The 24,068-nt window shown below is 37.6% G+C and overlaps 1 protein-coding gene across 1 annotated transcript in view; it reads right to left on the reverse strand.

Moving 5' to 3' along the window:
• The window catches only part of KIF21A (kinesin family member 21A), a 95,651-nt gene that overhangs the window by 20,019 nt on the left and 51,564 nt on the right, over positions 1-24,068 (reverse strand). The window contains exons 12-27 of the mRNA XM_074168115.1: positions 21,396-21,434; positions 18,837-18,921; positions 18,536-18,653; positions 17,088-17,276; positions 15,941-16,140; positions 15,437-15,544; positions 14,886-14,954; positions 14,567-14,778; positions 13,676-13,829; positions 13,089-13,289; positions 11,663-11,764; positions 9,734-9,899; positions 9,204-9,224; positions 5,424-5,484; positions 5,154-5,208; positions 3,546-3,763 (exon numbers count right to left, since the gene is read on the reverse strand). Of these exons, the coding sequence (XP_074024216.1) occupies positions 3,546-3,763; positions 5,154-5,208; positions 5,424-5,484; positions 9,204-9,224; positions 9,734-9,899; positions 11,663-11,764; positions 13,089-13,289; positions 13,676-13,829; positions 14,567-14,778; positions 14,886-14,954; positions 15,437-15,544; positions 15,941-16,140; positions 17,088-17,276; positions 18,536-18,653; positions 18,837-18,921; positions 21,396-21,434 (1,998 nt within the window). The remainder of the gene's footprint in view (positions 1-3,545; positions 3,764-5,153; positions 5,209-5,423; positions 5,485-9,203; positions 9,225-9,733; positions 9,900-11,662; positions 11,765-13,088; positions 13,290-13,675; positions 13,830-14,566; positions 14,779-14,885; positions 14,955-15,436; positions 15,545-15,940; positions 16,141-17,087; positions 17,277-18,535; positions 18,654-18,836; positions 18,922-21,395; positions 21,435-24,068) is intronic.

Below are 24,068 nucleotides of genomic sequence, written 5' to 3' on the forward strand. Positions count from 1 at the left end.
TCAATATCAAATTCAAAATTAAGAAATGAGAAAAAAGTATTTCCCATTGACAGCCTGACTATTATAACATTGATTCTCTTCACCCCCCCCTACTTCTCTTCTTCCTTGCTTTCCATTCCTCCTTTGTCTCTCTGGTTCTTTCTCTGAAATAATTCCAGAGTGCAACATTAATGCTGACACCCAACTGTCATCATTTCACCACAGTCAGTTAAAAGAAAGAAGGGAATCTGGATGAAAAGAAGGTTCATCTGCACCTTCCTGAACTCCTGTTTACCTCTCGCTGGACAATCAGAAAAATAACATTTGCTTTTATTTATCCTTTTCTTCTTCTGTTTAGAAGTTGTTTCTACTAAAATAAGGTCCAGAAACACTTCCTAAAAGAGAAAGCAGATTCTGAAAGTGGTTTTGTGCCACAAAACTTTATTAAGCAGACAAAGTTCATTTGGCAGGCCACCTGCTTAACAGTTACTAGCATCTGGTCTCAGAGTTCTACAGGCTCTGGATTTACACAGCTGCAACTTCTCTACATGAGAAAAGAAGCTGTACCAGTTTCCCTTGAGAGGGAATCTGTGCTATATAAAAATCCATCTGAGGACTGGCATGCAGAATAACATGGTTTACCAGGGAGAGCACAACCAAAACCAGCTACTTGACCCAAGTAGCTGAAACTGACTGTCTCAGGTGATCACATGCACTGTGAACACAAGCCCTAATTGGAAGGTGATGGTCCTACCTATAGGACCTAATGCCAAGCATTTTGTGCAGACCCTAGAGTCCTCCCAGGCTCTTCAAAAGACAGAAAAAGGAGGACAACTAGCAACCTGTCTGGTTTTGCACAAAAGCCTAGCAGTTAAAGCACACAAAAAGGGGAAGGTGGGTTCAATTCTCTCCTCAAGGCCAGAGCACACATTTGTCTGCAAGGCTCCCTTACCTCTAGGCATACGCTCCCAAGGACATAAAAAGAGGTGGAACAGGACACATACGCCTCCTTTCTTTATGGTGGACCAGTATGCATTTAGGAACACAAAAGTCCTGGGGTCACAAGGCAAATCCTATGATCAGCCTGATATCTAGACCTTTCAGCAAGGATGAAAAACTTGGGTTACAGTCTACACTGCTGCGGTTGCCTATGTGTCTACTGTGCAGCTACTACATTAAATAAACCACACCAGAAACTTGGAACCCAAGCTCCTCTGCCTCACACCAGCATCCTATATATTCAGACATGGAGCCAGCTACATCTTCCTCACCCTCTACCTGCCCCTTGAGTCTTCCATCTTTGACTCCACAGTGGCACATCGACAGAAGAAGGTGTAAAGACCATGATCATATTGTGAATTCTTTTTGAAAGCCTGGAAATGCAGGTATTACAAAAATGCAGCAGTCTCACTGAATAAGGTCCTAAGCATAGGCGTAAAACACAGGTGTGAGATGTCAATGACCTGAATAAGAAGGAGCAAGACACACCTAGTTATATTTTCCAGTGCTGTTTTAGATTTCCCTGGATATCAGACATCTGAACAGAGCTGGCACAAGACCTACAGGAGACCACTCTACCCCGAAGAGGCTGTTATAGATGAGTTGAGCATATCAAAGGACAACGGCACTAGCCATCTTTGTAAGCAGAATTCCAACCAAAGTAACTGTTGCCCACATGCAATTAGGTTCTTCTCTGAATCACCACAGATCTGAGAAATCTGAGGGCTTTCCAGGGTGGAGCAGTTTCTACATAAGCAGACACCTAAATTTGCATTTAAGCATGTAATTAATTTCTGTCGCTTCCAGAGAATGCGTATTTTGGATCGCTGTTACTGCGTCTACATCCCTGAATGCCACTTAAGTGGGACAAGGGAGATGTTTATTGCAGATAAGACTACACTGTGCTCTAGAAGACTGCATTTTATTACAAGAGATAGGATGGTACTACAGGCCCATATAGAAAGGTCAGATGGCTCACAAAGACAACCTGGGTATGCCTGAGTATTCTCAGTTCTGTATTCTGAGTTCTAGTTTTGAAAAAGCATCTCAATTACAGTGAGGAAGTCACTGTACACTGATTGTGGGAATTTTCGATCACTTATCTGATAGAAAATGATCAATAACAAAACAAAATACATGTGAGGCCTGCTGCTGATTGAATTGATTTACTGACAGCGCATAACTAATGCTCACAGAACAGAGTTTTGGAAAACTCTTCGTTTTCCTTGTTGCTGGCTCACTTTCATAAATGGATACATTTTAGAAGATGGAGTGAGACAAAAGCTGGTATTACCTGAGTCCTGGATGCCAGGTCATAACACTTGATGTTTTAAATCTTGAAGCTTCAAGAGTCTCTAGTGATCTCACACTAACTGCTGAAACAAGTGGGTTTCTCCACCTATCCTCACCCCCAAGAGCATTCTTTCCAAGCAGATTCTACTCGTAAAGTGCACTGAAGCCATCAGCATGGGTTAATAATTGCTGTCAGCAGTGTTTCTACTATTCATGATTGCCACCTGAAGCACATGCTAAAATACATAGTAAAATAATATTCATTGCAAATGTACATTAGATGGGGACTGCTGTAAAAATATTATGCAAATAGGACAGATGGACAGCAAAAGATGCATAATTCCAGAATCTGTAATACAGACAGCTATGGGACACAGTTCTTCCATATCACTGAATGTGCCAAGCGCATTCAGTTTACGCATGAGTTTGTGCAATTATAGGAGCTAGTACCTAAAAAGCCAAGAAAAGGGTCTCTAGCGGTGAATGGCTAATAACCAACAGTGCTATTGGTAGATATAAAAAGAACAGCAAAAGCAAGTGGGGGAAAAAAAAAGAAAAAAGGGAGTGCACATGAGAGACCTGCTGGCACCAAAGTAAAAAGACAAAAATAGTATTTTTAGTTCTAGTTGGCATCAAATAATACCTTCAGTTAGTAAAACTGTTCTGCAGGTAAGTGTAAACTGCAAATAGAAAGGATTTTTGAGGATTCATAATATCCAATATGTTTCTTTCAACTTTGCACTTGCATACTCTGTTATTTTACAGATATCTTCTTTGTAAGCATTGTCCACACAAGATGACTCACAGAAAGATTTTACCTAATAGTTAGGACCATATACAGATACCATACTACATTATATGAAGTTTTGGGGTTGGGTTTTGGGGTGGTTTGGTTTTTTTATCTCTGCTGTTCTAAGCAGATTCTCACTACCTCCCTAGAATGTGCAGGTCACATAGCACTAATAAAGCAAAGTATCCAAGGAAATAGTTGGGGTTTTCCCACTACTTTGAAACAAGGGTACAATAATTTTCCTATGTCGAAGCAACTTAACAGAATTTATATCTTCAGTATGAAACACGTCACTTACAACAGCGTGTTTATAGTTTCTAGAGTGGTGACGGTAGAAAAGAAGGAGGAGCTTTGTCAGTATTATTTAGTAAGCTTCAAGTATATCAACCTCCTTTGTAAAATTAAACTAATAGATTACAAGAGATTGGCAACATGCAATTTTTTTAAAAGCAAAGGATAATTAGTACAGCATGGCTAAACTTACATGCTGCCTATCTTAGAAGGTAAGCCAGATGGTGGGGGAATAAACTCTCTGTCCCTAGCAGAAGCATCATTTGTGTCAGCAGCCATCCCACTTTCTTGGGTTTCTGCAACTGATGCAAGAGGGCCAGCTGAAGTAGAGTCTGCAGCACTAATGTCAGAGACTAAATCGCTGCTGTCTGCATATAGCAATTCCATCTGGGTAGTGGTCCTCCGGCGGGCCTGGAGACAAATAAAAACCAAATTGTGACTTAAACATTTCATGAAATGTGTCAAAAGTGCTGCATTTAAGCTTATCATTAGCTGGCAATTAGCATCCCCCTCAATTCACTTGGCAACTACCTTTGGAAAGTAAATCAAGGAGCTCACCTGTACTCTTTGGCAACAGTTTCAGAGGAGGCAAGTCAAATTCAACAGCGTGAAACACTGATTTCAGAACTGGTTTCTAAGGTTATCCTTTCAACCAGCTACAAGCACCTCTCGTTACTACAGGAGTACAATACTATTCTCCTAAGGTTTATCCAAATAAAATGTTATAAAGCAGAGAGGAATAAAGTAAAGTGTGAATTTAAATAGCTACAATTATATTGGCATGACTTCTTATATTGATGCTGATTCTGATGTAAAAACTCTGCTTCTTACTTAGTTTATATCATTTCAAAAACAGTTTAAGCCAACATGAATTAAGATTTGCTCAGCATTTCAACAATTTGAAAACAACAGAAAACCTCACAAAGGAGCCAAGCTTTGTGCAATACAGACGTTCTTAAAAACCTGATCATACATGTTGTGATCATCACACATACAAGGTGTGATCATGCTGTGGAATTAAGATCTATTCCTCAGGGAAAGAAAGGTCACTGGGAAAGACAAACGTCCAGTCTGAACAAGACCATTACAAAAATGACGTGTTTATTTTATGCCAACATTTTCAGACCAAACTCACTCAGTTTACCTACGCAAAGACCTGCACACCAATGAAGGTTACCAATAATGCAACAGCCAACCTAGATGTATTCCTCCAAAGCCATCTACAGTCAGAAGAGCGGAGGCCAAGCTTCTGTTTACTTTGCTAACTTGGTTTATGCTCCTGTGAGCACTGAAGCAAAATGGCAATCAGTGCATGTTTCCAGTCCCCACTGCCATTAATATTAAACTGCAGACAACCTAGATATATTCCTTGAATGCCAACTGTAATTAAGAGCCTGGAGATCAAATTTCTATTTATTTTATAAACTTCCTTTACATTTTTATGACCACAGAAGCAAATCACAAACAATAAGCATGTTCACAGTTCCCACTGGCATTAACAATAAACTGCAGCCTAACTAGTATTAAACTGCAAATCTGCTCCAGTTTGGAATACAAGTAAGTGGAAGAACGCATCTCTTTCTGAAATTGTAAAAATTCAACCACAAAAGTATTGAAAAAGTATATTTGTTATTGCTTTTCAGAGAGGAGTATCAGACAAAAGCATATTAAATACAAATCCCAGTATGTGAGTCCACATTTGCACATCTTTGTTCATTAACGTCTCTAGAGCAAAGCAAGAGCATTCCCCAGAAGGTGCCATTAAAGTATGAATTATTATTGTCATCATTGTACAGCCTACCTTGCTTTTGGGTTTGACTTCACCACAAAGCTTCAAAAGATCTGAAGATAATGAGCTAAAAGAAAATTGCATCACAATTAGGAAAAAAAAGTCATATTTTTGCAGAATGTGCATTGTTATTTGATTCTTTCTACTGAAACGCTGGGCAAAGTTGAACAAAGCAATATCAGAGATCTTTTAATAATGGATACATGATGCGTTACAAAAAGAGGAAATGACAGTGTTTTTTCTAGAACCAGTTCCAGTTACCAGTTAACAAAGATTGCTCACCTTCCTTCTGTCCCAGGACTATGCAATGGGGCATCCTCATCGGTACTATCTTCCAAATTTTCTAGAAAATTTCCAAAAGAATAACGTTAGTCTGTCCATCTAAAACACGATGTGCAAATTTTAAGTGCTATACAAGACAGCTCGACAATGTTAAATGTAGATGAAAAGCATACGAAAGGCAGGGTTTTTCAAAATATCTTGACTATTTGCTAGCCAGTTCCCATTGAGTTTTCCTGGCATCTCTAAGGTTTTTTTTAATACAATCTAAATAAATCATACACCTCGTCATACTGAGCCAAATGCGGTCCTCTATTTATTGCAGCAGAACAACAGGGATGACAGAAAACCCGAAATAAATTCTAAAAGGAAATCTGGAAGAAAGAAGATAAAGCAGAGGAAATTAACTGCAAGACATGGAAGAGACAGGACGTAAATCAATGGACAGTAAGGATGTCTTTTCCTCTTTTTTTTTTTTTTTTTTGGTAATCTTTATGCTCCAAGACAGAATCAGCCTGGTTATAATGAAAAAAAAAAATAGTATTTTTAATTAGGTAGTGAGCTGAGTCTTAGCCTCAGCTTATATAAAATGCCACCATTTGGACTGACAAGAAGCAAGCACTTTTTTAGTATATAAGCATTTAGAACTCAAAAGAGGACGACGCCACCATTTATTACTTTAGAACTCTTTCCTAAAAAGAGATTAATTGTACTGAAGTCAATTGTAAAATGAAGCATTTCAGTAGAAATGCTCCTGAAGTAAAATGTGTACACAAACCTGTCCACAAAAGACAAAAACCAGCATGCACGTCACATACTAATACTGTCCAACATTACATTAACATGTCTGCATGCAAACAGTGCAAAACATTAAGCCAAGACAACCAGTCCAGGGCATAAGTAAAATCAATTCCAAACTGTTGGGAAACCAAATCCCCTAATTTGCATATTATTCTAATGATATAGTTTAAGCATAGGTTAAGGATATTGGTAATACAATCCTGCAAGTCCCTTATTTTAGAACATACTCATGAAATTTCATTACATCTCTTTATTCTTAGAGACACTTTATTTACTTAATTTCTGCCCGAAAGCAGATACCATTTGTAATGCATAGAACCGATATATTTGGGACCCATATTAAAATAGGTTTGTCCATGTATGTTTTAAGTGCGATTTCATGCTTTGAAGAAAGAGAGGAAAGATACAGTGTCCAGTTGAATTCTGAGATGGAACAAAGAAAAGAAAATCAAAGGAAAATGCTGCCTTCTTGTGTACACTACAACTAAAAATGTTTCCTGAAAAAAATCAAAACCATACATCAGTCTACCATCAAAACCAACAATGCACTTCAGAGGTACTCAACTACTGTATTAGCTTTAACAATATAACCTTAACTATCAGAAAAACAACAGTACTATAAAGAAAGCAGGCTCACAGAAATAGCACTCTAAACTTTCTTTTTTGTTCCATCCTGGATTTGAGCCCACATTAAACCTTTTCCATACTTGTTATTATTCTGAACCTTCTGCAGAAAAGGGGATCTAGAGAACTGCTTCTTCTAGAAAGGCACAAAAGCAGCATAAATAAAATGTATTTATTTAAAAATATATGATTCATATTAGGGTGATGTTACTTCATCCTCCTCTCAAAGAGCTTGCGATCAGCTTTTACAGGTAACAAAGTAGAAAGCATGGGATGGCTATAAAAGATGGGATTTTATTTGTAGGCTCACACTCATGTGACTTGACATGTACTGATATTTTTCTCCAGTTTGTCTGTAATTCAGCACAGCAAGACTACAAGAAGCCCCCATATGAAACCAGCACATGGACTCAACAAAGGACAAATGAGAAGACGCAGAAGAGCAAGATTCTGCAAGTCCTGAGTGAGCAGAGATGAAAGGAGCAATAAAGTTAGTACTGCTTGCAAGGAGCAGCAGAGATAATAGCTAATAGACCAGTGATTGAAGAACAGTGGAGAGCTTTTCTGATGGCTTGTCTTCATCCTTATACAGAGGTAACTGGACAGTACAAGTACAGTGCAGTGCACCAGCACAGTTCATCCAGAGGAAGTGACATTTGACCAGCCCTCTCAAGATCTGCACATACATTGGCTGTGAGTCACATCTATGAATGTCCAGATGCCACAGGTAGGAAGGAGAAGCAGCTCCCATGATTCTTTAGAAAGGAGTCGCTCCAGCAACACTCCAGGACTCAGCCTTGTGGTCACGTTAACTCTTCACAAGAGCAGATGCAATAGTGAATGGCAGCTAGCTCATCCACACACAAGGTAGGTGTGCATCCAAAACCCATTCTGAGGGTCAAAACCTGAGCCTGTGCGTGCTTTGCTGCAGACCAAACCCTTTCCTTAAGTCTATGCTTGAATGCTGGTGCACAACTACACTAGGGAATGCCTCAACTTCTTCAAGCCAAGTATGTTCAAATGGCTAAGAACTTCTGAAGATACCAGACCTGAAAGTAGGCATCAGGGGAGTGGTTCACAAGCAGCTGATGACAAGCACCCTGGAGGTGCAACCCCTCTGCTTGGGATGAGGCTGGCTGGGTACTGCCACTGAGCTGTCAGACATCCTGGTGAAATTGGTCTCAGGACCTGATGCCACCCAACTTCCACCCCTGGGAATCATGTCAGGTTACAAGGGAGCCCCTGCACCGAGAGTCCCTGCTGACCAGCTGGCAGCCCCAGCCTTGAAACCTCACTTTAACAGTGTCTAAACTCCTTGCAGCTCAAAAGATTTAGCCACTAGCAATCTACAAAACACAGACTATGGACAGTTTGGATTTCAGTGTGGCCTGAGGTTAGTGTGGCGTATTCAGCCAAGATACATCCACAGCGCAGTTTTCTTTCTATGAAGTGTTAACATAGTCCCGAGTGGCTCAGGTGTTTTAAGAGGTTCAGTTCATTCATGCAAAGTGTTAAAAAGCTTCTTTGATATACTCTACAAAAATTGCCATGATAGAGCTACTGTTTCAACGGATTTAACAAGTGTCTTCTCACTGCTTCAGAGCCTGTTAATAAAAATAAGAGCTAAGGAAAATGCAATGCTAACTTCCTGACTGGAGAAGCATCACTCGCATTCCAACAGCGCTGAACACACGCACACACGTTAAGGGTCTATTTTAGATACACTGTGATATTAATAACCATTGAGGTGCTTGAATAAATACTGGCCATATGCAGCAAGATGCCCTGACACAGATCTTCAGGTGTCACCTGTCAGGAATCTGGCAAAGTTCTCACCAGTTTACACCGGATGATGACCTAGACATTTTCAGTGAAGTCAGTAACTAAACCCAATTGAAAAACATGAGATATATTTATATAATTTGTGTAAAATATTTACATTACAAAATAAGCTATTTACATTCCAAAGTAAGCTATCTGCAAAAGGTTAAAAATGACCCACATGTTAAGAATTACTTTTTTCAAACCTAAAAAGATGAGCAGAATTTGTCACCACTACAGCAGTAGTATATCATGAAATAGCTTTATGTAGTCTGAACATACTATAGGTTCGTAAGCAGCAAAGTCATAAATTCGAAATACAGCTCTGCTTACTGTGTTCACTTCTTATCTGACAAATCTAACTCACATGAGGGCTATGGGTGATTTCAGAAAGGAAGAAATGCTCTGTAAGCTCATGGTAATGAGTATATTTACAGAATAGTTCATGCAAACTTCACAAACTCATAAATTCTAAGATGCACCAGTTAGTGAACATGAATGAATTAGTAACTCATGCAGAAAGCTAAACATACTTACCCAACGGTATGCTATCTAGGTCTGTGTAAATAACAGCAACAAGGAAACAAAAGCAACACTCCAATCAAAACATATCCATTTATAGAAAGAAATAAAACAAAAGTACCCAAATATATTCTAAATTTTTCTTAATATCAACTCATGAGAAGCAGAATAGATGCCGTAACAGACATATGATGCCACTTTCAAAATCACTAACATATGATGATTGAACAGGATTGCATACTTAGAATTTCACACTCAGAAGCTAAAATCATACCAAATTGTAAATGCATAATCTTTTGTAAAAATAACAAGCAGATTATTTGAAGTCTTAATAATAAAAAAAACCTTCTTTGTTTCCTATATTTCACTGCCAAGGGGATATATTTAAAAATTACATACATGCACTCAATTGTGAAATAGAGTTTAAGATGTTAAAATACAGCATCTATTCAGAAAAGAAATAGCCTAGAACGCCCAGTACAGCATGCATGAAAGGCAAACATGACATGCACCTGACTCTTCAGAATGCAAGATGACAAAATTACCTTGCAAAGCATGACCCAGCAAAGCATCAAGTTCAGGATTTAACTCAGCTTTTTCTTTTAGCATATGAAACAGCAGTTGGTTTTGGGTAGCACTAGTAATTTCTGTCTGCTTAAGGCGTCCCTCAAGAACTTTAATCTGAGCTTCTTTCTGAGCTGCTTGGAGACCCTAGGAGAGAGAAAGATGACAAATGCTTTATAACAACTCTTTTGTTACAAAATGAGAATTGCCAAAAATTTTTAAAAACTACAAATACAAGCAACTTGTACATTGTAACCTTCCTCTCACATCCTAAAGATCAGGGGCAACTGATCACAGTATCAACTAAAGGACTTTTTTTTTTTTTTTTTTTTAAGGGACTCATTAAGCATTCATTTAACTTGCATTCCTCAGATTCTGCTTGCAAATATGCATCTAGTGGCCAAGTTGGATGTGACTCCCAAGTGCAATTCATAGAGTCTTTGCATTTAAGAATTGCAAGCATCTGAAAAATCAATACCTCCATTTTTCACATAGAAGTACATTGGTTTTTTTAATGATTACCTGTGATAGTCTATAAAAAACAACAGAAAAACAAAACAAACAAAAAACCTAAACCCCCATCTTTCCAACAGAATCACTCAGTGAACTTTCAGCTTCTGCTGAAAGATCAAGGCCTCACTTAAGGGAGAATCCAATCTATGGAAAATTCCCTAGAGTAGTGTAAATTTTTTAGTTGCAGAAAACATAGCCAAGGAAATTTACAGAGAATGGTTTCCAAATAGAAGAAACAGTAAGGAAAGAAAAAGGTACAACACATCTTCTCAAAGACTTGTAGGATAACAGTGGACTTTGAGTGCTAACACTTGAGAAAAGAAGTGTAGTACTAGGGACTTACACATTAGATTCTGATTTTATGATGCACTAAAACAACATATCAATAGACATGTTTTGTGTGTGGAAACACACAACAGAAGAGACAGCTGGCATGACCAATTTTGCAGGAAAATGTACCTTCAGTTTTTCTAAACGATAATTACTTATCACAAATGGGAGAAACACCTTCACATAATGGAGCTGTTTACCATGACAAGGAAAAATTGTTAACAGAGTAAGTCAGAGACACTTCTCCCATATTAACTCTACTGCAAGGAATCAGATATCCATTCAACCCACCCAAGGGCTGAAAAAAAAAAAAAAAGAAAAATTTTTAAAAAATCAAAACAAAAGACTGAAATTTGCAGAAGCCAATGTGATTGTGGGAATTTTCTTTTCCTTTTTTTTAAAAAAATAAAATTTAAAAAAAAAAAAAACAAACAAAACCCCACAAACTCTTTTGATTACCTGCATAGCATTTCAATAGCCTTGAAATCTGTCATTTGATTTAATGACACTGAGTATGGCCTCCAAACAAAGAAAAGCAGCAACAAAAGCATATGATACATGCGCACAGGGTTATAAACTACCAAATACTTGTTTTGAAAATATTACTCCCCAAGGCTTTCAGAAAAAGCCCTTGTTGCTCTACCTAAAAGTAGAGGTCTGACTAAAGTATGCCACACGAATGTATTTTAAAGGCTCACATTTTTAAGGAAGTGGCTGAGCAAGTCTTTACAAAAGATCCTGAGCGCTCTGGAGCTTGTTGAAAAATGTAGAAGGATACTATTTATTTGATTATGAAAAGCTAGTGCTCTTATAAGAGCAATATGAGGTAATTAGCGAAGCAGGCTCTACTGAGGGTTGAAAAACAGGCAGGAGATTGAAGGGGACAATGAATTTCAAGGGCCTTCACACTGAGAACCAGCAAGACTCAGTGGCATTGACCAGCTTTGTTCTGTCTGGCTTACTTTTCACAGGTATGAATTCACATTAGTTAGTATTTACATCAGCACAGCTCTGCTCCTGGTACATGGCATAGTCCTGGCATACACATATTTCACTTAATGCATTACCTTATTGATGCCCATCGTGAGGAAGTGATCAAGCAAATATCGAGCTTCTGTCAAAGTGCAAGCATTAATCACTGCAGTTACATCCAAGGTCTCTCCTTCTTCCTATGTGTGCAACAACAAAAACAGTCAGATGGAGAAAAAATAAACTTAAAAATGCATTTTTTTAATTCGTTACAGTAATCATAGAAAATAGGAACAGTGAAGATGCTGCAATATCACCCAGTTCATCCCCTTGGTACCTCTAAACCATGTCTGACATTTTTTCCAAACTATCCCCAAAACATCCCACAGTACAGATTCTGCAGCCTTCCCAGTCTCTTCCAGTGTTTCAGTTCCTTTCCTATTAGAAAGCATTTATCAACCTCCAACTCAGATCCCTCCTTTCTATAAGCTAAGGTATTCACAATGGATGCAGAAATGAGTGCATTTCTTCACTTTGTGCAGCCTTCAAGCATTTGAAGACTTCTCCTCCTAGTATTTTCCTCATTTTTCTTCCAATTATTCTCAGCCAGTATTAAGCACTCCAGTACCCTTAAGAATTATTAAACCTTTTGTGTTCACTACTTCTTTACTGGTAAAGTCCTGTAACCTTGAACCGTGCTGTCCAAAATTCAAGCAGCGCTGATGTGAGTAAAAGAGTAAAAGCTGCTGGCCATGTAAAATGTATTAAAGCACAGATCAGCCCAAGGTGGGAGAGGAAGAGCTCAAGCACTGCCATATAAAAATGCCAGTAAGTATTAGTTCAGACTTCATGCTACTTGTGCCAAGAAACCTCGGAGACTGTATGTGGTGGATTCTTCCTGCTAGATCGTGTAAGGTACGATGCACATTATAAGAGTTTTCACATTTGGATTTCTGCTTTCGGCAATATTCAAATTTCTACATCAATCGTAATAGCAATTTATTAAAGGGAAATTGCCTATTTGAAAAGTCAACCCTAAACAAGCAACTTGGCCTGAAAAGGCTCTTTAGTTATAAAAAGACACTGTTCCATAACTGAAAATATACTAAAATGCAATATAAAGAATTTGTATAAGTTCTTATATACAAAAAAACCTTAAATATATTTAAAGCATACAAAAACAATACAAAGGAGTGGAAGCATATCAACAGCTGCAGGAAGATGATACAAGCTGTTAGCCTTCAGTTCCAAGAATTATATTAATTTAATGCCAGCAGAATAGAAAGCATCAGTTTTGACATTCAAATATTTTGCAGTCTTAACTTGCACTATTGACACTAAGACTCAGATCTGAAAGTTCAGTTACATAAACGCTCTTCATTTCAGACTTCACCCAAGTTTTCACCAATTGTCACTTCCTGGTTCAATAATTATGAGCCAAACCAAAACTAATTTCTAAATGCAAACATTTTCAAGGCTAAACAAGTTGTTTTTTCTTTTCTCCATTTACCATATTTGACCTACCTTTGCTTCTTCCATTTGCATAATGTTTGCTTGGCAGTCAGAAATGCTGTCGTTAATATAGTCTATATTCGCAGTTAGTGATTCCATCTCTTCATTTATGTTTTGGACATTTCTATCAGCTTCACTGCCACCCCCATCCTTGATGAGCTTCTCCCTTTTCTTTGAAAGCTTTTCTCTTCTTTTTGTAAGTTCTTCACGTTGCTATTTTCCCCAAAGACATAATATTACATAAAAAGGAATTAGTAAATGCTTAGGTGATTTAAGCGTCTTTTTGTTTTGTTTTCCTTTCCTTGTAGTACTTCAACTAACATATCATGATTTCTACAGGAAGAAGTTATACAGGTGAATATATGAATATATTTGCTCATGATTCCATTAATGTGCTTTTTATTTCTTACTAAGCACAGCAACCCCATGGTCCAAACGCTTACTGGAATTGTTTAAAATGTCTTCACTGACTGCAATGGATTCCAATCACTTTGCCTGTGCCACCATCATGGCAAATTAATTTACAGCAAATGTAAATGCACTGCTCTCTCTTTATTTAATACAATGATACCACCAACAACGTGTAGCAGATCACCCACCGTAAGTAACCTGTTCATATCTGCCTCCATATTGGAAATGGTCATCCTCTGCATAATGATGTCAGTCACTCTGCGTTCAAGTAACTGCCACTTCATCCTGGCTGCCTTTGAGGAGTAAACTCTGCTTGTCACTGTTTTCCGCTGATATTTCTTGCTGTGATAAATTCAAGAGAAACATACAGCTAAGTGTGAAGTAGTTCAATTACGCATTTTAATGTGGAAATGATCAGACCAGAATATTTTTCATGGACAACTTAAAAATTTCTTGGAGAATTTCTTGCAGTTTTTTGTCACACCAGACAGCTACCTGCACCCAGCCCTCAACTCTACTGCACTCTAATATACTGCATTTGAAAAACAGCTATCAAACACTGTGGCATCTCGTATGATGCTGCATTGAAATTGAATGCCACGTAAGAGCTGTTCCCTGTTTAACAAGGGGACCCGTTTCAAACCACAGTGGAAGATCACCAGTAAACCTGATGCATTAAATTGTGCTTTGCAATACGTTTTTTATGGCTTTTGTTCTTGTTGGTTTTTGTTTATTTGGTTTGGTTTTGTTGTTGGTTTTTTTATGTAAGAATACTGCAGGCGTTGGACCACCAAGGGCTTTTCTCTTTAAGAGCAGATTAACTGGATTTTGAAATTTTGGATTTTCTTAATGTGACTTGTTCTTTAATGTCATTTTATATTATTGCACACAGCCTTAAACCCACAAAACTCATTTGATTTGCATTTGATAATGGTAAAATGCCCGTTTCATGAGCTTTATGTGACATCAGCTTGAAAAACAGTAATTACTACAGTATGTATCATCATAAGATTATCTGCTAGAAAGTCCATGCAATTTTCAGTTCTCTTAAGAGATTACGAAACAGTTTTAATCCTTACCCTGTTCCATTTGTTGCAGTTACAGATAACGCTTGAACCCTTGCAACAGGAATTCTCATCTTCTGCTGGGCTGCTGTTCTTGGGCCATCGTGCTCGACTGATGAACTAGAACCGGCTTCCTGCATAGGATGCTCAGGCAGGCTCAGCTTCCGACTTACTTTTCCTGCCACTTTATCAGACAGAGGCCTTACTTGCCGACGAAGGGCTGTAACCTGAAAGAGAGTACAGAGATATGATTACTTCTCCCCAAAACTGCATTCTCAGTTACCATACAATATCATTTTGTTTTCAAAGATGCATTACTGTTTGACCACAGTACCTCTTCAGTCTTGCGACGTAAGATAACTTCTTGATTTCTTTTCTGAGCTTCCAGAAGCTTGAGCTGATGCTGTGAAAAAACAGCAGATGATATTTTTTCCATTATCTGCCACAAGGATGGTATGGTACATATAAAAAAAGACCTTTACACAATTATACAAGTTTGCAAAACTGTTGTGACATGAAGTGGTCAAGTCACAATTGTTTCTTACTCTTTCTAGGGCAGAACGAAAACAAGTGTTTCACTATATCAATTCTCTATGAAAAAGAATACTTTCATGCAAGATGTTAGTTTTGTGAAGATTCACTAATAAAATAATACTGATATATATATATTCAATAACTCTTCTGTTTTCTGTTGCACTTATCTGAAGCTAGGAACTGAGTTATCATAGAAATCAAACCAGATTATGTGCATTTTGACTGGCAAAAATATACAGGTGCATGCCTGCCTCAGTGAATGCATGTACACATGGTGTGTGTCTGCAAGCAGATGCACTTCATAATGATAGATGCTTATTCCAAATTAAAGCTCTTTATCCATCAAATCACCTCTCGTTTGCGTTGCTCCTTTTTAAGCTGTGCAATCTCTCTGTTTCTTCTAGATTCGGTCATTCTAGCTTTCTCCTGTTCTTCTTTCATTTGTTTCATCAAGCGAACCTGTAAAGAGGTTGTCACTTAGAAAAGCTGTTTACACTCAAGTGCTGCTCCCTGCCCCCACTGATACAGAATTTCTTCTTCAAATTGCCATCTTCCAGTATATTACATGCTTTTAGCAATTTACCTCCTCCATCTAATGTGTCTTCTTCACTCAGTGCTGAATAACAGCCAATAAGCAGTGCGTCTTCATGTTCGATACTGTAATTTCTGTTCATTAAGCCTAAAAGCCACCCCTCTCCCCCAGGAATAGCCTAGTCTTCATATCTTTTCTGTTTTCAGACTTTTGAGCAGCTGACAGCAAGAACAGAGTTATCTGGTAGGTAAATGCACAGGAGATTTCAACTCATTTTTCAGTAAAACACTCATTGTACAACACTTCAATATACTGAATTATACCTTGGTTTTCTTCATCTCTGTCACCTCCTGCTGCAGTTTCTTCAGTTGCTTTTCATATTGAGACTGATTTTTAAGCAATCGTGCATGTTCCTTTTGCGCTGTTTGAAGTCTCTGCAGTTCTTTATTCATGGCTTGGAGTTTCTTTTCATATTCTGACTTGATTTTTTTTGCCTTTTCTTCTGAATAGGTCTCTACAGAACCTGGAGCAAAAGGGAGTTCTTAATCTGCTTTTGTTCAGGATATTTTCACTTTGCCAGCCACAGCAGATGACTGCTTTCTCTGTTTTTAGCATTATTAGCATTATCTGCAATACCTTTAAAGAATTTAGTTTGTCTCTATCTCCCGTCACCTGCACTGCTTTGAACTATCCACCTTATCTGTCTTCTTGGATAAGAGATCAAGTATTAGCACTTTCCTTCTGATATTTTTGCACTAGGCAACAAATATGAAGACACAGACACACATATGTTCATTCACACTTATGTGCACTAGGTCATAACTGTCCCAAGGGCCATCAAGCCTAGTATTCCTTTTCTGGCACTGATCAAACAGGAAGGTCTAAGGAACAATAAGGAAACAGCAAAAGCATATCAAGTATGTAACTAGAAAGTGTATATAGTATATTTTTAAAAAGAAACAAAAACAAAACACTTCCCCCATTACTCTCCCCAGTTGAACTATTTGTGACTTAGGACTTCCTGAGCCAGAGTTAGTTTTTCATCTCAATATGATCACATATTCAAAAACATTTGGTCAGTAAAACATCTCTGCAAGGCCACTGATCCTAGTTCTATTTTTATGCAAATCAAAAGAAAGGGGGGTAGGAAGGAGTGGGAAAGTACTTTTAATTCAGGAACTATGTTAAAAAATGATTGTTCCTAGAAAACTGAAAGTGTTTATCCAACCAAATCAAATACCTGTTAGTAGCAGTACCTTTGTAAAAAAAAAAAAAAAAAAAAAAAAATCTCAACTCTGGTAGGAACTAGAATGAGTAAAGTATGGTTCGTTGGCATTATGGGTACAAATCTACTGCTTTGTGCAATTTCTTACCACATTTGAAAAAAAAAAAAAAGTGAGGGAAGTAGCAAACGATTCAATTTGAATATCTTACACAACATCTAGTTTTAAATTATTTTGTACTTCTTACCCAAGTTCTGAAGAACCTGATCTCTTTCAAGCTGAGTGTCTCGAATCTTATGTTGCAGCATCATTAGTTTCTCTTCATATTGTTTTTTCAGTGTTTGCAACCTTCGCTGGCTGTTCTCTAGCTCATCTATCAGTTTCTGCTTAATGGCGATTTCACAGGTGATATTTGCCAAGTCAGCTTGATAATTTTCTAAAATAAAAAGATTTGAGTAATTGAAAATTCAGACTTCTGTTAAAGTAATAGTGAGGATCACATAACTATAGATACCCCCTACAACATTAGGGTCCTTTCGTAACATGTAAGCTGTGCACAGGAGAATTCTACACAAAGCACAATGCAGCAAGTGAAATTATCTGTAATTCACGATAATGTCTCCTCCTTAAACACACTCCCCATTCAAGAACTGGGAAAGCAGTAGGAAAAGGAATCTCTCATTGGATCACGATTGCCCATATGTTGTAATTCCTCACATTTAAATCTTAACATCAGCAATCTGTTCTTCCCCCTGCAATAGTTACACAAGCTGTGAGACTTCAGTCACATCTCAGGGCTGGAGAATTACTGTCATTCATAAACCCAGCAGATTATAAAAGGAAAATTTGACTGCTGGCAGCCTCTAAGGGGAGGCTTTCCTTTCCCTAGCTATTAGTAAAGTATAGTCAAAATTCTGAGAAGATAGGAGCCACCTCAATCATGGAAGTGGAATGGTGAGGGAATGAGAAAAGTAGGAGGAAAAACTAAGGGAAAAGGACTAATCCACATGCTAAGTTTATAAAGTTTAATTAATTTCTTTCATTAATTATGCCCTTTTTTGGTTTAAGATTATGTGCTCCAGAATAAAGATGTCAGTTGAGGATTATTATTTTTTCCAGATTCTGCAATTCCTGCTAACGGTCTGTGTGACCCAAACAAGAAGGAACTAACAGACTTGGTTTGCCCATTTGTCCCAACTTCCATCACAGAATTGCTGTTGATGCTGTCTCTGACTCTAGCAGTCCTAATTTGCATATCACATGTAAGCCAGTGTTTAATGTTTCTATAGAAAGCTACAGCCTCTGAAAACGAAGAAGGCTGATGGACTTGCAGCCTTTCAAAATTAAATTCTACCCATTTCCAAATTAGCTGAACAGGAGCTATCACCTTGGTGATTAGTCCCGAGACATAAAAATAACCCAGTACTCAAACTTTATATTTTGGATATTCTGACTAAGGAAGAAATGTGTTATCAAACACCTGATGACCTCTGGTCAATTTTAAAGCCAGTACAGAGACACTTGATCAGATGTGTATTACATGCTTTAGCACCATAATCAAAAAGGAATTCACTGGACGTACAATCCACAGAGAATTATGGGCAGTGGGTTGACAGCACGCTGTCTTGCCTACCTCAACACATGGAATCACAGATAGTATTTAAAAAATTCTACAAAATATTTCACTGACATCACCTTTTTCATCAGAGTCAGAATCCGATTCGTCTGAGCTTTCGACGACTTCCATGTCATCTTCATCCTCATCATCTTCCTCTTCGTCGTCCTCATGGTCACTTACTTCCTGAATTTCCTCCTACAAAATGTACAAAATAGAAAGATGTTGAAGCACACCCACACGTCTCTACCTCCCAATCTCTTGGTGACTATCATTGTGAAGCCACAGTAGTCACCTGACCCATTCCTAATTTCCTTTCTATAATATGTAAATCTATAAAAAGACAATGAACAAATAACCCGAATACTTCTAAATACGTACTGCCTCCAATTCATTGTTCTCTCTCTCCGAAGTGCCTTTTTCATCTCTCTTCTCTTGCTCGTTATCTGTGTTATCTTCTTTAACACTACCAGAAGAGGCACAGAAAGAAAATATTCACAAACTGAAATGGCACTTGTTTCCCATCCCCCAAATCAGTAAATTGTAATTCCAAATACAGATGAAAACCAAAGTGAAGTTAGACAAAAGTACAGGTGTTGGGCATGGGTAAAACACAACTTCCAATTTCCCACAAATAATAAAATAATGCTTAATTACTCATAATGCTTAATTACTCATAATCTTAGCTTGCAAAATATTATTAATAATTAGCATGTTGTTTCAGGGCATATTGCACAACCAGGACAATCAGAATATACATCTTCATATACTACAGCAGTACTCGTTTTGCGTGGAAGTTGCAGTGTTCCCAGAATAGATTTTACAAAACAAAGAAAGAGCATTGTGTGCAGGTACAACAAACATTACAGGTATTACTACACTCTCAAGCTATAACAGAGCCTACTGTGCTTACAATCATCTGAAAATTTATGTTTAAGTCTTAAACAATATCCAAAATTATCCTACTATGGCTACTCTTTTGATCAGTTATCTACTTCGACATCAAGGGAATGCTCAAAATAGGCATTGATACAAAACCTAAAAGAGTTGAGAAATACTGAATTTTTGCAATAGGACTGTCTGGCTCAAAAAGAAACTTTTCCCAACTATTAAGATAACATTTTAATATATTTCCATACTTTTATTTTTCAGACTCTGGTTCAAAACTTATTTGAAAGCCAAGTGTCTGTATATTCTTTCCTATCTTGGCAACATGAACTGTAGTGACAGCTTATGGGGTTTTTGTTTACAGCAGGGTTTTTTGTTTTTGTTTTAAAGGTTTGGTGTATTAGCCATTAAGACAAGTTTTAACGTTTCTAAGTGCATATTTGAGACATCACATACAAATACGAAATTCAAAAAACCAATGTCACTCCGCAAATTATCATGGACAAAACATCAGTCCCTCTAACACTACATATGCAAAATCCAAACCATCCCCAATAGATGGAAAATTGTGATAGAACAGGGCTAGACACCATAGGGTGTAATAAACAAAGTGGTTAGGATTGCGTAATGTGGAATCCACCTTACCTAACTTCAGCTACATACAAGTTTGGTAAGTTACGTGCTGTCACTGATCAGGCAGGGTAACTAGAAACGCACATCTTCCTCCACTGACATCGGAAGTTGCTCAGACTCAAGGTCTAACTCTTAGACACATCTAATACTCAGTGAAGTGACAAGAAATGTCAGTAGATTCAAGACACTATAACTTGGCAAATGACACCTAAAAGCCACCTTAAAAACAGAGCTCTATTCTGAAGAGAGCCAGTTAAGTAATGGAGCGCTTCTATACACACACGATTTTTTGTTATATTATTTAAACTGTTCGGTGCTAATTGGCTCCTTCTGCCCCACTCATCACCAGCAAAATGGAATCCAGCTACAGCTGAGCATGCGCAAGGCAGAAAGATTTTGCTTCGACCGTCTGAATCCACACAGCAGCCAGGGAGGCTGGAAGTAAAAAGCCTAACCGGATTTGTACAGAAAAAAAAATGCCAAACAGGGAACACTGAGCCACACAATCTCATTTCTACAGATTCTCATCTCTCTCAGCCCACAACATATTCTGTTTCGTGTTCATTAATAAGCCTAAATGATAACAGATCCTAGCTGCAATCTTCCTGCAGATTGAGGCAAATCCCCCGTTTCCCTTCTGCCTGCACACAGCACAGAGCTCACCACTACAGGGCATTTGTGTTCTGCCTAATAAAGGGCAGAGACAGGAGAAAGGAGAGCCAGCAGCTCTCCCAGGCAGAGCTGTACTGCTTAATTTGTGTGCTACTGATGTGTGGATTCACAACATCCACATGATTTAAGCAGGGGTTTTGGGGATCAAAGTAGACAGCTGAAACATAAAAGCTCCTTTACTTTCATTTTTAATGACAGTATATTTCTCTTTTTAGAGCCCTCAACTGCTCTCTATGAGTAACTACTTTATCTTCTACTTTGGCTGAAACTGAATGGAAGGAACGGTCAAGGCTTCAGTCACGTGCTTGCAAAAAATAAAAGAAGCAGACTTAACTGAGATGTGAAGGGAGGTCCAAGACCTTCTTGACCTCATATGCCAAAGTTGTTACTGTCATATACTGCCTGCTGTACATCTCATACCATATGAGCTACTACACCTTCCTCCTGCCTTTCATTCCATACAGGCCATGCAAGAACAAGATCTACTTAATTCTATAGCAATTCCCAAAGGCATGACCTCCCCACAAAAGTTTGCTCAACACTGTGAAACCCCAGAGTCAACCTCAATTCTACAACAGAGGTTTCTTCCAGTTAAAACACTTGTTGAAAGTCAGGACACAGGAAATAATTCTGAAAAGCCAAATTAACTACTCTTGAAGTATTTATGAATCTGCCCAACTTCTTCTCATGTATGACAACCAGTTAATTGAAATGACAGGTAATTAAAAACCTGGGAAATATTCCAACCTTCTTTCTTCTTGACTGCTTTCCTCAAGTTTCTGTAGCCTTCAAAAGCACGAGGTACAGTATTGGAAGGCCAAGCCAATGAAGGACAAACCAGACAGTGAAAAGCAAAAGTGATAAGAAGGTAAAAAAATGATATATGAGCTTGTGGAGTTTAAAATGAATTTTTAAAAGATACCATCAAGAGACAACAAGTAGTAAAAAGGCAATACATTTTGCACAGTTGGAAAGTAAATAGAAAACAAAGAAGAAGCATTTGTAGTTTAACTAAGCTGTCACTGTCAACAATTGTAAATTCAAGTTACACTAAAGAAGAAGAAGTTTTAGAAATAAACAATATATTTCACTTAGTGATTTTTTTTTTTTAATTCATATTAGAAGTAATTCTCATAGTTCTTGAAAAAGCTTTCTCCTCTTTTGCCACTTAAAATTGGCAGGTAAAATATCAAAAATTGGAAGAAGTACTGTCATTGAACCAAAGTTATATATCCTTAGGAATGTATCAGAAAAAAACCCAATGCACTAATTTTATATATGCTGATAACATATTGCAATATAAAATGGAGATGAGAAATTTTTAGTACCAATATTCTAAATCATATATTCTGAATATAATTCATATAAAATCTTCAAACTGCATTTAATTTTTTCTTTGGGGTTTTGTTGTTTGTTTTTAAATAAAAAGCAGAAAACTGCAGTTCATTTTTCTGGGATTCAAACAGTACATGCCATGCTTGTTATTTTTATTAACAAAAAATATGCATCAGAAGCAATGAGATGGACAAAATGTTAGTATTTTTACTTGTACTTTTTCCTCTTGAACAAACATGGATGTATAAGTAAAGAAATGTCTGCATGACATATATAAGTGCAGAGATGGCTTAAATTTCAACAACTACTGATATTCCTCATGTTCCCATTTTAACAAGTTTTGAGCAAGTACTTTTGCTGCCTTTTCACCTTACACAGCCTGCCATCTTCCTTCAGTATCAGCTAGCAGCTAACATGATGAACCCCATGGAATTTTATCACTAATTTAGTTTAATAAAGGTTAGGAAAGTCAAAAGACAGCAGTCAAAAAAGGTTACTAGGTACCTAAGGCTGACTAATGATTGAAAGGGACATGGGAGGTTTGCTCTGGAGCTTCTGGTGAGCAGGTCACACTGTGGGACACTCCAATCAAACATGTCACTATTTCAGTAGCCAAAACATTACTGCCGTGTAAACTGGTTCCAATAAACTTTATGACAGATGCTTATTAAAGACTACAGATACATAGCAGTACATACCTGCTGCTCATTCAGAAACTGGCTCTTAGATCTTCAGGCTAGCTCACAACAATTTAGCTAAGTTGCACGTACTTAAAATTATGCACCTTTCATAATACTGACCCATAACCAGGAAACAAAGAGATCAGGAAAGGTAGCAGATGGGGCAGAACTAGTAACTAGGCTTACCGATCCCATTTTAATATGAAAATGCTAGTTAGACAACTTTAAAAGAACAGCAACCCTAGAAAGAAATAGTACAGTGAAAGCAGCTAAATGCCTGTAGAAGACAGAAGTAGAGCAAAGAATCCCTACCAAACTGCAGGGCAAATTGTCCCTTTGTGATACATTAGCAGTATTATCTATTGCCAATTCCTGAAATTCCAGTAGAGTAAAAATTCACAGCGATATATCCTGAACACAGACTTCGCGTTTCATTAATTAGGTAGAAGCAATCTGCAGGTAACAAGCACAGCTATATGCATAATCCCTCAAATTCTAACATTTCTTAGCTTCTAAGGAATTTTTCTCCTAGCATATGCCCCTCAGAAATTTATAAAAATTTATTACAAAGCAGTCTGAAGATGGGCCAGTAGATAGATTCAAACCTTACCAGCACTCTGAAGAGTATGATCCCATTCTATAGAACACAAGACCCACCTTAAGATAGAGGCTGCACCATCAAAAGGTCTCTTCCAACTTAAATTTTTCCATGGTTCTCTAATTCTATGTTAGAATAAAAAAACCTGATCTCAAAAGTCATTTACGGTAAGTAGTCCCTATTACTGGATCAGACCACTTGGCTATCTCATTCACAAGATTATTGTCGTGGTGTGAATAAGTATGACTAGATGCAGAAGCTTCTTTTGAAAAAACAAACCGAAAAAACCAACCCACAACCAAAATGGACAACCATGTGTTTTACTCACTACTGTATGTAGGGTAAAACTTCCAAACGGTTTTTTTAAAGCGATCATCTCCTACAGTAAGATATTACTCAATATATCTAGTAACCTTAGTCTGTTGTTTAGACATAAACGTGTCTGTTACCTAATACTTAGGCCCCAACTGAAGATTTGGGACTCTATCTAAGCATGTATTTAAATGCATGTTTGATTTTACAATGTGTTGAAACACACAAAATTAAATCTCTTTGTTCTTGCATTTACAGTTAAAGAACATATTGAAGCGTTTGGCTGAATAGAGGCCAGAACATTCTCCTGATTACATTTAATACTTCCATCGTCCCCTCAAGTTCCTACAAACATGAGACCAAAATCTATCAAAGTCAAAAATATGAGTTTCCTGAAAAGTGATATGCAAACGAAGAAATCAGTTATTAAAATGAGTGTTCTCTACAAGTATTAGAGATTTGTGTGCTGAATGGATTTATAGACACAGGAACTCA

The sequence above is a fragment of the Numenius arquata genome, chromosome 2 (assembly GCF_964106895.1).
Source record: "Numenius arquata chromosome 2, bNumArq3.hap1.1, whole genome shotgun sequence".
Classification (NCBI taxonomy): Eukaryota; Metazoa; Chordata; class Aves; order Charadriiformes; family Scolopacidae; genus Numenius; species Numenius arquata.